Source organism: Haematobia irritans, chromosome 2 (assembly GCF_050003625.1).
Source record: "Haematobia irritans isolate KBUSLIRL chromosome 2, ASM5000362v1, whole genome shotgun sequence".
NCBI classification, from domain to species: domain Eukaryota; kingdom Metazoa; phylum Arthropoda; class Insecta; order Diptera; family Muscidae; genus Haematobia; species Haematobia irritans.
In genome coordinates, this window is record NC_134398.1 from 122,606,094 (window position 1) to 122,623,691 (window position 17,598).

The 17,598-nt window shown below is 34.1% G+C and overlaps 1 protein-coding gene across 1 annotated transcript in view; it reads right to left on the reverse strand.

Moving 5' to 3' along the window:
• LOC142223939 (fasciclin-2) overlaps positions 1-17,598 on the reverse strand; it is a 165,820-nt gene that overhangs the window by 34,165 nt on the left and 114,057 nt on the right. The window contains exons 4-5 of the mRNA XM_075293745.1: positions 16,947-17,078; positions 9,283-9,447 (exon numbers count right to left, since the gene is read on the reverse strand). Of these exons, the coding sequence (XP_075149860.1) occupies positions 9,283-9,447; positions 16,947-17,078 (297 nt within the window). The remainder of the gene's footprint in view (positions 1-9,282; positions 9,448-16,946; positions 17,079-17,598) is intronic.

The window sequence follows — 17,598 nt, forward strand, 5'->3', positions numbered from 1 at the left end:
AAATATGCTTCTGTTAGAGGCTCCACAAGCCAAATCTGAGGGTCCCTTTATATGGGGGCTATACGTAAAAGTGGACCGATATGACCCATTTTCAATACCATCCGACCTACATCGATAACAACTACTTGTGCCAAGTTTCAAGTCGATAGCTTGTTTCGTTCGGAAGTTAGCGTGATTTCAACAGACGGACGGACGGACGGACGGACGGACGGACGGACGGACGGACGGACATGCTTAGATCGACTCAGAATTTCACCACGACCCAGAATATATATACTTTATGGGGTCTTAGAGCAATATTTCGATGTGTTACAAACGGAATGACAAAGTTAATATACCCCCATCCTATGATGGAGGGTATAAACAAAAACTTGAAGTTAAGATTATAAACTTTATTTTAATTAAAATATCATTATTTTAAAGAAGTTTGTCCTTAATATTTTGTAGATTGTGCATCATTTATTTAGGTTGCGAAATCCTTGATATCAAGTAAATACTTATTTCAGTATGTTTGCTCCATTTCTTTATTTTATTTTAAATACGCTACGTCTTTGGCCTTCATTCTTAAGCGAAAGCTAAAATTTCATCTCATTCCACAGTGCACCATGAAAGATATGCAAACTTTGTAATTGAGTTAACAAGTTTTGTTTCACTATACAATTGACTGTTGATTTCGGATGAAATTTTATTATAAAATACAGCTTAACATGATTTTTTTTGCTTATGTGTTTTAACATTTTAACATTTTACCCTGAACTCCCACGTATGCTCATAGTGTTCGTGTAAGTTAATTTTCCTGACTCATATCGTATTCAGTCATAGTTTTGTGTAGCAGGTAAAATGAATTCCAAAACATGTGGGGAAATGTGAAACAAGAAATCCAATGTTCAGTTATGGTTAAGACAGAGGAGTAGTAAGCGAAAACAGGATGTCTTTGTATATAGGGAGCATTTTAGTGGTGCAATGAGTCTTCACATTCACCGGAATCCACGTCTTGCTACAACACCCACCACACACACACACACGCATAACCACCCATCCGGTTCTAAGACAAAAAATCACTTAACCAACAACAACAACAATCAATGCCCCAAGCATGAATGCATATGCACAAGATGTAAGGATAAAATCCTCCATTATCTTATGTACAATGGTAGATACATCTCTATCCCATTGGCCCAGGAAAGGTTGTTGTTGAGAATACTTCCGAGAAAGATTGGGGTCCGCTTATCTATTAACCCCTGAAGTGTTTTGTATCTTCACTTCACTCTGGCCAGGCGAAACTGGTAGCTAAGCTAAGGATAATGGAAACAAGACGGAAATAACCGGAAGTTTCACAGGACAAAAGTTAACGTTGAACCACTTGAAAGGGGAAAATAACAGAGAATAGTGGGGTTAATATAAACCTTGGAGTGATGAATTTTTTAGTGACCGTGATGAAGTGAAATCTATAACAAAACAAGACGACAAGAGTGCATAAAGTTTATAGGCCACATTTCTTACCTTGATTGTTTGGTAAAATGTTCAATAGTTCATGAGCTGTAGTCGGAAAACTGCAAAAATCGGTGAAAAATGATAATTTTTTCGACATTTTTGGGGTTTGACTTAATATATTTGTTTGCTTAGTCAAGAGCTGAAGGCTGCAAAACCAAATCACACAATTTTTCGAGGTATTTTTCATTAACTAAAAGTACCTATTACATATGGGCTCTTCTAGTTTTAACCGCTGAACCTTCTCGATTATTTTCTTCTGTTGAACCAACCAGATTGTTCCATAAACATTAGCAGACTGCTTAAGTTAACGTTTTCCAGGTCCGCCAGTAATCTGAAGCTATATGCCCCTGAAATTTGCTTACGCCTTACACAAAATGCAGGACACTCACACAAGAGGTGTTTAATTGATTCCTTTTCCTCCGCATTATGACAACTCATACAATAGTCATTATACTTCGCACCAATAGTTTTTGCAAAACCGCCTATCAAGCAGCGGCCCGTTATAGCAGATATCAGGAGTGATATCTGACGTCTCGAGAACTCTAGCATATCTAGTGTGCCGTTTAAGTTTAAATGGGGCCATATTTGCTTGGTGTCGTTACAACCCTTGCAATTCTCCCATCGAACATTTGCCATCACAGCAGCCTTCTCACGCAGTATGAGCTTGCAGGTAGCCAGGACAGATTCTAGTTCCCCTGGAATATGTAAGGTAGTTCCTAGCCTTGCTAGCTCATCTGCTTCGCAGTTCCCCGGTATGTTCCTATGGCCAGACACCCATATTAGGTGAATATTGTGCTGCTCAGCAATCTCATTGAGAGATTTGCGGCAGCCGATGGCCGTTTTCGAGTTGAGGAACACAGAATCCAAGGATTTTATTGCAAGTTGACTGTATGAGTATATATTAATGCCAATATTGCTTGGAGCATTAGTTCTCAGCCAATTCGCCACCTCTCTTATTGCTAATATTTCAGCCTGAAAAACTCTACAGTGATTAGGTAATCTTTTGCTACTCGAAGTTCCAGATCTTTAGAATATACTCTGAAACCCACTTGTCCATCCAATTTGGAGCCATCAGTGTAGATGGCTGCAAATCGTTTATTTCCCGGGGCCTGTGTAATTCACTGTTGGGAATTAGAGTTTCAAACTTTTTGTGGACCTACACAAGGCGAGTTTGCACTAACAGCTGCTCCAAAGGCAGCAAACATTGTAGCTAGGGCTACAATGGGGACGACATTTTTTAGTTGGGGCTTGTTCAGTATTAACAACATCCAAGTCACACGAACTCTTGACAAATATTCTAAAACCCTTGGCATTTTTAACCAATTGCTGTGTATTTTGCATTTTTTCGAAATAGAAATAGAGCTGGGTGTCAGTTAAGCTTAGGTGTAAATGAGGTTTAGAACAATTAAGATTTAAGAAAAACATGCCCGGTTTCAAAGATATTGTCTTTATACATAAAGCATAAAGATTTACTAAATTCGTACTTCTCTCAAAATAGTACATAATTTCTTCAAATTTGTAAATTTTACTACAAATGCGCCCATCTTGAACTTCGTGTGGTATTAAAGACATTCTTGTAATTTTGAACTCCAATTTTTTCCTTCAAACTACAAAATTTTCTTTAACTAGTGAAAAAAAATTAATTATAACTAATAAATTTTCTTGAATTAGCCGAAAAATATTTGTTTATTTTCGGCGGCATGTCAGCATTTGTAATACTGCACTGAAAAAAAAAGCAAGCCCGGTTCCAAATATTTTGTCTTTACTTTAAAAATTTTGGTATTGATTCCGAGCCAAAGAAGCGGAGAATACAAGTAAGGATACTTTTAAGACACAATTCTCTTTTAAATTTGGGTTTTGTGTACTTGTTTCTAGGAAGCAAATTTTAATTTTTCGCTTCTTCAGCTTTTTTCTTCATATGCTATCAAAGTCCTTTAAAAACGATTTAACGACAACTTTATTTTCCACATTGAGAATCGACTTCCAATAAAAATTATGCTATGTTTCAAGTAAAAAACGTCTTTAAAATAAAGTGTTGAAAAACATGTCCTATATTTGAACGAATTTTTGCTTTGTAGTCAAGATGCAAAAAGATAACAAATTTAAAGACAATTTCATTAAATTTAAAGAATCTTTTTGAATTATTAAAATCAAGTTGACCTTAGCCCAAACATTTTTTCTTTCATGTTATGATACCCAGTTTTAAGTGAAATCACTTAATTATAAGGACAATACGACTTCATTGAAAAGTTTATCGACTTTTGGACAAGGAAAAAAACTTTATATTAGAGAAATGCGTCTTTTATGCTAAGAAAAATTTGCATTCGTATTTTAAAGACATGAAATCTTTGACCTCACGACAATATTTTTTTCAGTGTGTTTAGTTAAAATTTTCTAAAAATAATTCAAATTTTCTAAAATTAGCCAAAACTTTTCTTCCTGGTGGGTTTACTGGTTTTCCAGTGTAATAATTTTGGTATTGCTTCCGAGCCAAAGAAGCGGAGAATTGAAGTTCGGATCAATTAATTACACAATTCTTTTTTACATTTAAGTTTTGCGTACTTGATTCTAGGAAACAAAGTTTAATTTATTAACGTTTTCAGCTTTTTTCTTCATGTGCTATCAGAGTCAGAGATGGTCTGTATCAAAAATTTTAAGGTTTCCGACTGTCGCAAAGTTGTAAACGTCGTGAACGTCACATACGCGTCGTAAATGTAGAAAAAGTAGCAAACGTCGCAAACTCCAAATACTTCAGATAGGCAGCGAATGATATCCAAGATGATGATATATGCGAAGAAGTTTCAATTCTCAGGAATGTTCATAAAATTATTAACGAATTTGAAAAACTTGAGAATATAGTTATTTCAATTGGAAACTCGAAGCCAAAATTACTATAAACTACTCGATGGTGCAGTAAACGTGACGGTCGGTATTCGCTCATAGTTAACCTTTCACAAATTACTACAGAAACTGGAAGAAAAACTATTTAAGTCTTATATAAGTGAATTGCTGTTTAGAGAAAATTTTATAAAATCACTTTTTGGCTTATTAGAGCCAATTTCCATACTAATTAAAAATTTTCAAAATTGTAGCTAGTCATTCGTTGATGCTGCTAAAGCTTGGACCACGAAAACCAAGAATAGTTTGAAGTTGTGAATGAGAGATGTAAATCTAGTAGAGTTTTGAATAAATACAATATAAAACATACCTTTTATCGGGGAGCTTAACTAAATTAAATAAAAAAATATTCACAATTTATTTAATTCCAAATTAGGTTTTCTACACTAGGTTTACGACTTTTGCGACATACGTATTATACCGTCGTAAATGTATGTCGCAAAAGTCATAGTTTGCGACCGGCCAACCCTGATCAGAGTCCTTTAAAGTCACCTTAACGACAACTTACAACCGGAAAAATTCTTACGTCTTAAAATTTTGACCGAATTCCATGAATCTTGAAAATTTTTACACAGAATAAAAGTCTGTTGTAAAACTGATGCTAAAATGAACTAATATATATTGCAAAAAAAATATTTAGTTTTAGTTTATTTTTTAAATTTTTGTAAGAAATTTTCTCCAGCCTCAAAAATTATATGAACTAAAGGCAGTAAAATTTCAATGACATACAAATTAGATCAATTCTAACTAAAACAGAAGAAATTTTTCGTACACTTCTCAAAAATAGTAAGAATGAGCTACAGCGCTGTTAAAATGGGAATGATCTGGCGCCTTAGGTTGTTTCTTTATTTTTAGTTCATTTTTTCTTTTAGAGAAAGATGCATTTCGTCAATGGTAATTAAAATTCAAAAATGTCCGAAAATGTTCGTTAATTTAAAGAATCTAAAAAATTTTGAATATAATCGCGTTCAATTTTCGCACGATATAGTTCATTTTTCCCATATTGTAGTTTTTCTTTTTTTTTTTGTGTAGTATTTCTGAGTACTCTGCTGTCAAAAGTGAAAATCAAATTTTTGACAAAAAATTCAAAAAAAAACTCCAATTGGAAGTTCAATAATATTTACAAGAGATGAAAGTAATGTTGGTAAAAAAAAACTGTGTAATGTAAAAATATCTCTATTCGCTAAATAAAAACTTAGTTTAATGCAAAAATTTAATAGAGTAAAGGAAACTTTTTCCAAACATAATAATTCCATGAACTAAAATAAAGTTAAATTGGCTTTAGTGAAATAGAGAGTTTTAAAGAATTTTTCAGAATTATTAAAGCCAATTTGATATTAGTCAAACAAAAGGTTCTTTCAATTTAGGATACCCAAATTTTAAGACGAACCACTTAACTATAAACACAAAGCGACTTCGTTGAAAAGTTTATAGAGTTTTGGACAAGTAAAAAACTTCTCATCAGATCAATGCGCCTTCTACACCCTCAAAAAAAAAATTGCAACATATACCCCAAACACATTTTCCTTCAAGCATATATATTTTCAGGATTTTTCCAAACAAGATATTGTTTGTATTGTTCAAACATATTATATTTCACCTTAGGGCATACACTGGTAGTAAAAAATTTTAATGAAATTTTCTTTGTGTGGATATATTTTTAAGGCGCCAATTGGTTAATTCAATTATTTTACTTGCATCATAATCTCTAGGTCTCTCTTTCTAAACACATATATGTTTATAGGCTATTTCCAAATTAATATATGTTTGCATCTAAGCATATTATATTTACAAACATTTTATGTCCCAAACATAATATGTTCTAACATATTAACATATATGCATTTCCACATTTAATAACATTAAGGGGTACATGGGAGTTTTATCACAATCTGAACAGAAATGTCTGATATTAGGGGCTATAGTTGATTCTGAACCTACAGAGTTAGTATGCCACTAATATTGAGTCCATTATTAAAAAAAGATGAAATCGCTCAATTAGTGTGGGTAATAGAGCCAAATTTCTGAAATAGGATAATAGATTTATGTAAGAGCTACATGTAAGTCTAAATACGATCAGCTCATACACTAATAGAAAAATTGCATTCCACAATCGTGAACGGACGGTGACAAAATGAAACGGAAACGTTCACAAAAAATCAAAACGAAATGTTCACGATTTTGTCCACGGGCATTCACAATTTCATGAACGGCATTCGTTTTTCTTTTTCCATGAAAATTCTTAAAATAATCGTTAGACGTTGTTAATGCAACTCCGCCGGTGGTGCAATGGGCTAAAGCGACTGTTAACGCGTATGGTGCACACAACACAGGTTCGAGTCACGGTAGCGGAAATCTTTTTTTTTAATTTTGTTTATAAATTCGTAACCATTACGTTTTCAGATCATGAACACTCGTTGTTGTTTTGACAACGGATGGTGTCATTTTAACGTTGTCAGATTGACCCCGTCTGTTCTCAGTTTGACAACACATGTGTGTTGATTCACTTTCATGAACGAAACGTTTTGAAATGACAACGCCGTTCATGATTTTTTCTATGGGTGTACATGTACATTTGAAATTTGAGAAACATTGGTTAACAACATCGGTTATGGACAAATTTGGGAAAATCGATCGATGTATATATGGGAGCTATATCTAAATCTGAACCGATTTCGATGATATTTCCCAGATTTGGTTGATACCACAGAAGGTTACCTTGTGCTAAATTAGAGTAAGATCGGGTACTAAATAAGGCTATTATGGTCAGAAATAAATTTTGAAGGGGTAATTTTTTCAAAAACGGGCGAAACATATATATGAGAGCTATATCTAAATCTGAACCGATTTGGATTATATTTCGCAGATTTTGTCGATATTATAGGATATTAAATTGTGCTAAAATCGGTTTATAAATGAGAGCACTACGGTCAAAAATAAAGTTATAAGGGGCAAATTTTTCAAAATTGGGCGTTACATATATATATGACCTTTATCTAAATCTGAACCGATTTGGATGATATTTTGCACATATTGTTAGTACTATAGAATATTATAGTAAGCCTAATTTGCGTAAGATCGGTTGATAAATAAGGGTTTTATGGCCAAATTTCTGAAAATCGGGCGATACATATATATGTATAGGAGCTATAGCTAAATCTGAACCGATTTCGATGATTTTTCGCACATATTTTTTGTACTATAGAAAATTAGAATTGGCCAACTTTGAGTCAGATCGGTTGATAAAAAAGGGACTTATGGCCTAATTTGGGAAAATCGGGCGATACGTTTATATGGGAGCTATATCTAATTCTGAACCGATTTCGATGAAATTCGGCACACTTCTAGGGTGGTCTATTGTATTACTTTGTGGTAAATTTGACGCCGATCGGTTAGTAAATGAACACAATCTGACCCCATGTATCGAAATCGGGCGATACATATATATGGGAGCTATATCCAAATTTGATCCGATTTTTTCCAAATTCAATAGTGTTAGGTTAGGTGGCAGCCCGATGTATCAGGCTCACTTAGACTATTCAGTCCATTGTATTACCACATTGGTGAACTTCTCTCTTATCACTGAGTGCTGCCCGATTCCATGTTAAGCTCCATGACAAGGGACCTCCTTTTTATTGCCGAGTCCGAACGGCGTTCCACATTGAAGTGAAACCACTTAGAGAAGCTTTGAAACCCTCAGAAATGTCACCAGCATTACTGAGGTGGGATAATCCACCGCTGAAAAACTTTTTGGTGTTCGGTCGAAGCAGGAATCGAACCCACGACCTTGTGTATGCAAGGCGGGCATGCTAACCATTGCACTACAATGGCTCCCAAAAAATAGTGTTCGTCCTCTTACCTAAAAAAACCCCACATACCAAATTTTATCAAAATCGGTTAATAATTGCGACCGGAATCCTGTGAACAACAAATACATGGACGGACGGACACCAAGTGCTAGATCGACTCAGGAGGTGATGCTGAGTCGATCGGTATATATTTTATGGGTTATAAAGTCAATACTTCTGGTAGGCACATTTTTTGGCAGATCAAAGTTATTATACCCTGGTTTAGGGTATAAAAATGGAAGTAACCAACTGGAGACTTTAAAATATATACATACAAAGAAAATTTAATATTTTTTTCTACCAGTGTATGCCTTAGGTGAAAAGTAATATGTTTGAACAATACAAACAATATTTTGTTTGAACCAGTCCTGAAAATATATGTGTATAGGTGTACTTGATTGAATTTGAATTTGGAAATTTTAGTTGTCGTTAACACCGTTTCAAGGAACTTTGATAGCACATGTAGAAAAAAGCTGGAAAAAGAATAAATTAAAAATTCGTCTCTACAATTAAGTACCCTAAATTTAAATTTAAATGATAATGTTCCTTACTTCAATTCTTTGTTTCTTTGTCTCGGAATCAATACCGTACTCATTAGTGTAAAAACACAGTCTATTCACTGCATGAATTTATATTTTTAACTCAAAAATTATAGACTTTCTTTACTAAAAAAGTTCTATTCGTAACATTATTCTTAGAAACCTTATTTATTTTTTAATATTAAAAAAAAATAAAAAATAAAATTTTAAAAAAATTTTCCACCGCACATACCCTATTTTATGTATAATTTTAAAGAAAACTAAACTTTTCTCCACTGGCCACCACCTTATCATAGAGAACCTTCTAGGTTAGTTTACTGATTTCAAAGATAGCCTTATGGATAAGAGTTCATATTAGACCATAGACGATTCTGTTGCCAACATCAACATGAATCGCATGATTGTTGTGCTACCTGCAATACATGTGGGTATCGTTGTTTTTTGTGCTTTTTTGTTCTCTCAATGAGTATGGAATTAGGAAGAGAAGAAACAAAACTACTTACGTTGTATCCTCAATAGTATCGTTATCTGACCGGCATCAGCAAAGGTTGATGTTACACGCATTGCACGACACGTATACTCGCCAGCATCTGCTTGGGTAACATCCTTTATCACCAGGCCATCCGAGAATGGAATGTACTTTGCTGTGGTGTTGGTTCCATTGTTGGCTTTAAATTGAATTGCAGGCAAGTCATCGAAGTTCCACCAAGAACAGGCCATGGACATCAGTGAGGGAGAGAATAAAAATAAGAGGAAAAAAGAGGTTTTAATCAATTGCAAGTATTTAGTTACACACGTTCATTGTTTCAGGTCTTTGCTTAATTAGTGTAATTTTTTGTTTAAGGAAAGCAAAGAACCAGAAGTACACAGTTTTGGCCCAAGGAAACGGAAAATGTATTTTGGTTTCACAACAGTTTCGGGAGGAGGGAGAAATGAACCCAAACATTTTGAGAGGATACAAGCAATACCTATATCAACTTTTAAGCCACGAAATGTGACAAGTGTGTTATTTCATTTTGTATCCTTCTAGTCCCATATGTGTCTAAGGGTAATAAAAGATCTCTTGGTACTTGTTTGGGTGGTTAAACACATTAATTAGAGTTGCTGTCACTTTTAAGAATCCGTGAATATTTGACACAGTTGTTTTGGATGAATTTAATGAAGAATGATTTATCTGATTTCGTTCATTTCAATAGTTTTTGGAGCTCTTAAAACTTTCTTTGAACTTCTAAGCTCCTTATGTGAAGAGTATGAATGATTCCTTGCTTGATGCTAGGATGTATTCATTTGTACACATTGAAACCTCTCGAATTTGGATAGTGTGGGAAATCGGACACGTTAGGTGAGTGGTTTGCTATGTCGCCTCATTAAAATTAAACTCTAATTAGTGGACACTTCCCAAATGTTGACAAAAAGTAAACGACCATGGATATCCACCTTTGAGAGGTTTCGCTGTATATGTAATTATATGAGCAAATTATCCGCAACAAGTACTACTCTTTGGAATCGAAGATGCCTCCTCTTTATTGGTTACAGAAACTCATTACCCGCATATAATAAAGGTCTGAACAAAGTATTATTAGGTTTCCGAAATCATATAAGTAGTTACAGTCGTATCTTAAATACCCACCACCATGAATAAAATATAATAGTTTCCTCTAAAAGGCCCTCGTCGCGGCGGGTTAGGCATAGTGGCATCCCGATATTTCAGGCTCACTTAGACAATTCAGTCCATTGTGATACCACATTGGTGAATTTCTCTCTTATCGCTAAGTGCTGTCCGATTATATGTATATTAAGCGCAATGACAACGTTAGGTTAAAGTGGCAGCCCGATTAAGTTTCAGGCTCACTTAGACTATTCAGTCCATTGTGATAAAGCGCAATGACAAGGTACCTCCTTTTAATAGCGGAGTCCTAACGGCATACCACATTGCAGTGAAACCACTTAAGGAAGATTTGAAACCCTCTGAACTGTTACCAGTATTACTGAGAGGGGATAACCCACAGCTGAAAAAATTGTTGGTGTTTGGTCGAAACTAGGTTTGAACCTACGACCCTGTGTATGCGGGCTTTTTAACCATTGCACCACGGTGGCTCCCGAACATAACGGGTTACTTGAAAATATATAAAGATTTCAGGTGGAATTCAAGAAACAATGCGATTTGTCCATATGATACGCTTTCCGAAGTTAATTACATCAGATTTTAGACTTATAAGAACAATGTTGTTTCAATTTTAGAGGAATATTAGACATCTCGTTAAGGCGTGCAAAAAAATTATTAAATAACGCCTTAATTTTTACCCAATTATTCAATAGAGTACGAGAAGGAAAATGTACTTTTAGTTATGAGCAATTAGGATGACCAGTAACTACGTCTTATATCATCTCAAGAAGTAAAATAAGGACATTGGTCTATATGGTGGCTTTGCCGATAAAAACTAAATTCGACACAGATCATTGTGGACCTAAAATGCCACTGATTCCCAATTTCAGGAAAATTGGATAACAATTACGGTCTGGAAACCCAGGAAGTCAAATCTGGTGATCGGGACTCATGTACACCATATTTGGTACAGATATTTTTGATCTCAATATACCTCTGTCATACATTTTCAGGAAAATTTAATAAAAATGGCCTTCTCAAAAAAACTTCTGTGGAAGCGAAAAAGTCAAACCCCACAGGTTCAAATCCCAGCGCACTCAAAAAAAAGTTTACTTGGATCCATAGATTTTGACCTTCCCTTAAGGATTTTGGTATTGATACCGAGCCAAAGATGCGGTTTCTTTAAAATAAAGACATTTTTTTACGGACCTCTTAAATTTATCTTAAATTAAAAATTCAATATGTCAGTTGAGTTAAAGACTATTTCTTTAAATTAAAAATATTTTTCTTTATTTTAAGGAAAATTTACCTTACTTCAAAGATCTACAACTTGAGGAGAGAGACGCAAAATTTCAAGAGTTGTGTCCTAAATTTAATGAAAAAATTGTTGAAGCAAGGATTATAAACTTTCTTTTAATTAAAATGTCATTATTTTAAAGAATTTTGTCCTTATCTTATATCTTCCATATTAGGTCAATATTTTTTCAGTGCGGGGATGAATTTTTTATTTCTATTATTTTATTTCTGTTTTTATTGATTTTCTATTCTTTTTTGCGAAATTTAACTATACAAAACTTAAATGTTTGCTCAGATATTTCATGACTCTTTTTAAGCAAGGCGGGCATGCTAACCACTGCTCCAGGGGAGTATTTTACTACTAACAAATAATTTTCATGGTCATTTATCGACTTTTCAATTTCTTTTTTGATTTTTAGTTTTCAAATTATTCTTGGACAAATAAATGGCTATTTCAAAATCCAACATACAAAAAAATCTTTTTAAATTAAAGAAGCTACATCCCCCAATTAAATCTTTGTAAATATATATTTAAAGATTTTTTCTTTGAATCAGAAATATGTTTTTTTGTGTTAAGGAAAATTTGCCTTAGGCTAGGTTACACTAAAAACATATTGGCCTAATATGAAAGATGCAACCTAAATTTTAGGACACGCAATTTACGCAATACTACTTGTCTTATTTATGATGTGTCTGTATGTGTGAGCAATGTTATCTGTAACCGATTTGTAGTTCATTCTCTTCTCTATTTGTTTACTATATACTATATTACTTGTTTCACTGTATAATATGTTTTGGTATTTCAGCTTGATATAGAATCCTATTATCTTTGGTTCAGAATCAATACCAAATCCTTAAGAGAAGGTCAACATCTTTGGATTCAAGTAAACTTGTTTTTTTTTTTTTTTTTTTTTTGAGTGTAGGTGCTTAAAAAATGGGGATTGGCGAAGTTGATGCTGGGCACAGAAATGAGTGCACACCAAATCCGGGAGTAAATATTGTGGACTGCATGACATGGGCTAAAGGAGCAGCTATGGCTATATCGGCCCGTGTTTCGACATAGCCCCCATACACTCAAAAAAAAGTTTACTTGGATCCAAAGATTTTGACCTTCCCTTAAGGATTTTGGTATTGATTCCGAGCCAAAGATGCGGCTTCTTTAAAATAAAGACATCTTTGACGGACCTCCTTGGCTTTAAATCTAGGATAAATAAAATTAAAATTAGATATAGATATATATCATTCATCGAATTTTTATCCTCTTTTTGCGATATATTAATAAAGGTATATATGTACAAACAAATTCCAATTTAAAATCCAAATTATGACTGGTACTTCAAAGTAAAAACAGTTTTCTTAATGTCAAAAAAAAACTTTAAACCAAAGATGCAAATCCTTAAAATAAGTCTTAGACTATATTTGAAGCTTTTTTATCTTAGATTTAAAAATTCAATATGTCAGTTGAGTTAAAGACGATTTCTTTAAATTAAAAAAGTTTTTCTTTATTTTAAGGAAAATTTGCCTTACTTCAAAGATCTACAACTTCAGCAGAGAGACGGAAAATTTAAAGATTTGTGTCCCAAATTTAATGAAAAAAATTTTTGACTCAAGGATTATAAACTTTCATTTAATTAAAATGTCATTATTTTAAAGAATTTTGTCCTTAACTTTGGGTAAATTTCGATTCCTAAAATTTAAGTTGCATAATCTTCCATATTAGGTCAATATTTTTTTCAGTGTATAAACTGATCCCCCGATTTGACTGATTGTGGGAATGGAAGCCGCAAAGTTTGTCCGATTTGCTTGAAATTTGGAATCTAGAGGTACTTTAAGTCAGTTAAGAGCTATGCTGAATTTGGAATATATTGGTCCATGTTTAGATATAGCCCCTATATCGACCAATTTCCCGATTTGACTTCTTGAGGGCCTAGATGGTACAACTTTCAACCAAATTAGTTGGAATTTTAAAAACAGAGGTATTTTAGGTTTATAAAGATCTGTTCCAAATTCGGTCCATGTTTAGATATAGCCACCATATAGACCGATCTCCCGATTTGATTTCTTGACGGCACATATGGCACTATTTTAATGCGATTTGCTTGAAATTTGAAATCTAGAGGTACTTTAGGTCAGTTATGAATTGTGCTAAATTTGGTATACTTCAGTCTATATTTCGATATAACCCCCACACTGAAAAAAATATTGTCGTGAGGTCAAAGATTTTATGTCTTTAAAATACGAATACAAATTTTGCTTAGCATAGAAGACGCATTTCTCTAAAATAAAGTTATTTTCCTTGTCCAAAAGTCGATAAACTTTTCAATGAAGTCGTATTGTCCTTATAATTAAGTGATTTGACTTAAAAATGGGTATCTTAACATGAAAGAAAAAATTTATGGGCTAAGGTCAACTTGACTTTAATAATTCAGAAAAATTCTTTAAATTTAATGAAATTGTCTTTAAATTTGTTGTCTTTTTGCATCTTGACTACAAAGCAAAAAATCGTTCAAATATAGGACATGTTTTTCAACACTTTATTTTAAAGAAGTTTTTTACTTCAAACATAGCATAATTTCTACTGGAAGTCGAGTCCTAATTTGGAAAATAAAGTTGCCGTTAACTCGTTTTTAAAGGACTTTGATAGCATATGAAGAAAAAAAGCTAAGAAAGCGAAAAATTAAAATTTGCTTCATAGAAACAAGTACACAAAACCTAAATTTAAAAGAGAATTGTGTCTTAAAAGTATCCTTACTTGTATTCTCCGCTTCTTTGGCTCGGAATCAATACCAAATTTTTTAAAGTAAAGACAAAATCTTTGGAACCGAGTATGCTTTTTTTTTCAGTGCATATAGACTGGTCTCACGATTTGATTTCTTGAGGGCATGGAAGCCAAATTTTCATCCGATTTACTTGAAATTTGAAATCTAGGTCATTTAACAGCTATACTAAATTTGATATATATCGTTCCATGTTTTGCTATAGCGCCCATATAGACCGATCTCCCAATGTTTCCTCTTGAGGGCATAGTCAAAATTGAGCTGGGTTAGGTTAGGTTAGGTGGCAGCACGATATTACAGGCTCACTTTAATTGAATCAATTTTGCAAAAGGAATGGATCAAGGTTTGAGCATATCTATTAGTACACTGTGCTGAAATTTAAAAAATCATACATTATGATAGTTTATAAAAGTCCTTCATACTCTGAAATAACTTTTCGGTCTATGATGTCTAAAGCCATAGATGATTTAAAAGATAATATAAAGGATCGTCCGAACTTTTTATTCTTGGTGATTTCAACATCTGCAGAAAAGGAGCGAGTAGCCTGACTGAAAGACAGCTACTAACGAAGGGATTTAACTCACTCCTAGATCAAAATGCTAGGTTAGGTGGCAGCCCGATGTATCAGACTCACTTAGACTATTCAGTCCATTGTGATACCACAGTGGTGAACTTCTCTCTTATCACTGAATGCTGCCCGATTCCATGTTAAGCTGAATGACCTCCTTTTTATAGCCGAGTCCGGACGGCGTTCCACATTGCAGTGAAACCAATTGGAGAAGCTTTGAAACACTCAGAAATGTCACCAGCATTACTGAGGTGGGATAATCCACCGCTGCGAAACTTTTTGGTGTTCTGCCGAAGCAGGAATCGAACCCATGACCTTGTGTATGAAAGACGGGCATGCTAACCATTGCATCACGGTGGCTCCCGAGCTAGACCAAAATGCTAGCACAACAAAACATGGAACCAATATAGTAGTACAAACAAGCAAAATGTGAAATGAAATGTAATCATAATTACTATGACGGCATTTTTATAGGATATTGTTCAAATAATTTTCAATATTAATATAAATAAATATAAAATACAGAATTTTGCAAAAATATATTAGTATATATAAACAAAAATCAAGGAATTTTTCAATAACAAAACACTCAATGTTAATAGAATTTCTCTGCATTCCATGGTGGTGGGTATTTAAGCTTCGGCCGGGCCGAACCTAAATCTGCTCTTACTTGTTTAATTTAAAATAAGTCTAAATGTTAAATTTAGACAGTAGGTATAGTAACAGCCTGTTACGTTGACCTCACTTGGAGTATTCAGTCCATTGTGACACCACAGTGATGAACTTCTCTCTTATAACTGAGTGCTGCCCGATACCGATATGTTTAGCTTAGTGACTCCTTGCCATTGAGTCCGAACGGGGTGTCCCATTATGGTGAAACCACTTAGAGAAGCGTTGAAGCACTCAGAGGTGTCACCTGCATTATTGAGAGGGGATACATCACCGCTGCAATTCTTTTTGATGTTCGGTCGCCACTAGGATTGTGCCCATGACACTTTGTATACTTTGAAGCAATTCAACGAATTTACGTTGAATTGCTTCATCAGTAGTTGATCTACAATAAGAATTATGGATATTTTCAATTATGACTATAAATTATTTCTCACAGATATTCTAACACAAATTATAATTACGGTAATTTACACTAATAAGGACAATTGTTGCTATCATAAAATGTTTATAAATAATTAAGGATTTTATGAAATGTATATCAACATGTATTAGAAGTGTGACGATTAAGTGTCCCCGTTCGAGAACAAATGTCCCACTATACGATAGTATTCTCGGGGAAGCGATAGCTATTGTTTAAGAAATAAAAATGATGATCGGCCGCACCGAGCGTTGAACTCTGAACCTTTCGTTTTCAAGTCGGCGAGCCTCTGACGGTACTACCCAGTTTATATTTAGATTTTTGATCTCTGTTAGAAACGAATTTGTTTCGAAACAGAAACATCCCACGCGATAGTTGTTTTCATTGTTGTTGTGGTTGTGATATACTACCAGAAAACTTCCTGGCGATTCGATGTGTCTGTATATGTGAGCAATGTTATCTGTGTCTGATTTGTAGTTCATTCTCTTCTCTTTTGGTACATTGTTGATGTACAACATTTCTAATGTTAGTCTCTCTCTCTCTCTCCAACACTCTCACATCGCCAAAGTTCAGGTGTTGAACCACATCCAGAACATTACCATTGCATTAGTTAAGTATTTTGTATTAATTAATTTTGTATTTCAGCTTGATATAGAATCCAATATTGGAGTGGCATGCTAAAGGAAAGCCAAACCTATTGTTGCCACCATTCTATGATATAGGTTATACAAATATCTGTGTAAAGTTCTACAGAGCTAATATCCTGTTCATAAACCCAACAATTACCTGTAAATGTGACAATAGACACTTCAGCGAATATGAGCACTTACTTGGTATGAACTCGCCATTGAATTGCCAGGAAATTGTAGCCGGTGGTTCAGCTCTTACTTTACAATAGACTTTAGCATCTCGGCCATCCCGAGCTGACTGCACCATCTCGACTTTGTCAAAGGAGATTTTCTCTATGCCAAAGAAACAAAAACAAATGGAAAAAAGAGAATTGCCAACATCAGCATAATGGCCATCAATGCCACAGGTAAACAAAAGGTGGCGTCAAATGATAAATGGAACCAAACAAAACAACAAATACACAAAAAACTGATTTTTAAACAAACTAAAGTTGGTGGTGTGAAGCTATCGTTGATACTAGGCTATACGGAAGTAAGCTCTTGGTTTTGCTCCCGAAACAATGAAGGAAACCACCAAAGATGGTCACAACAACAATGCCAACAATGGAGAGGAGATAATGGATGCAACAGAAACAAAGGAAAAACTAACACAAAATGAAACACAAGATGAGCAACAGTCACTGTATAGGAACGGGAGAAGGAGGAGGAATAGATTCGAACAAAAGAAGCTTAAAACAAAACAAAAGAGAATTCCATAAAAAATGGGGTTAAATCCCAACTGATGGTCACTAATTTAAGTTATCTTAGTAACATAAGCCCGGTATAAAACAAAATTAAAGAACAAGAACAAAAT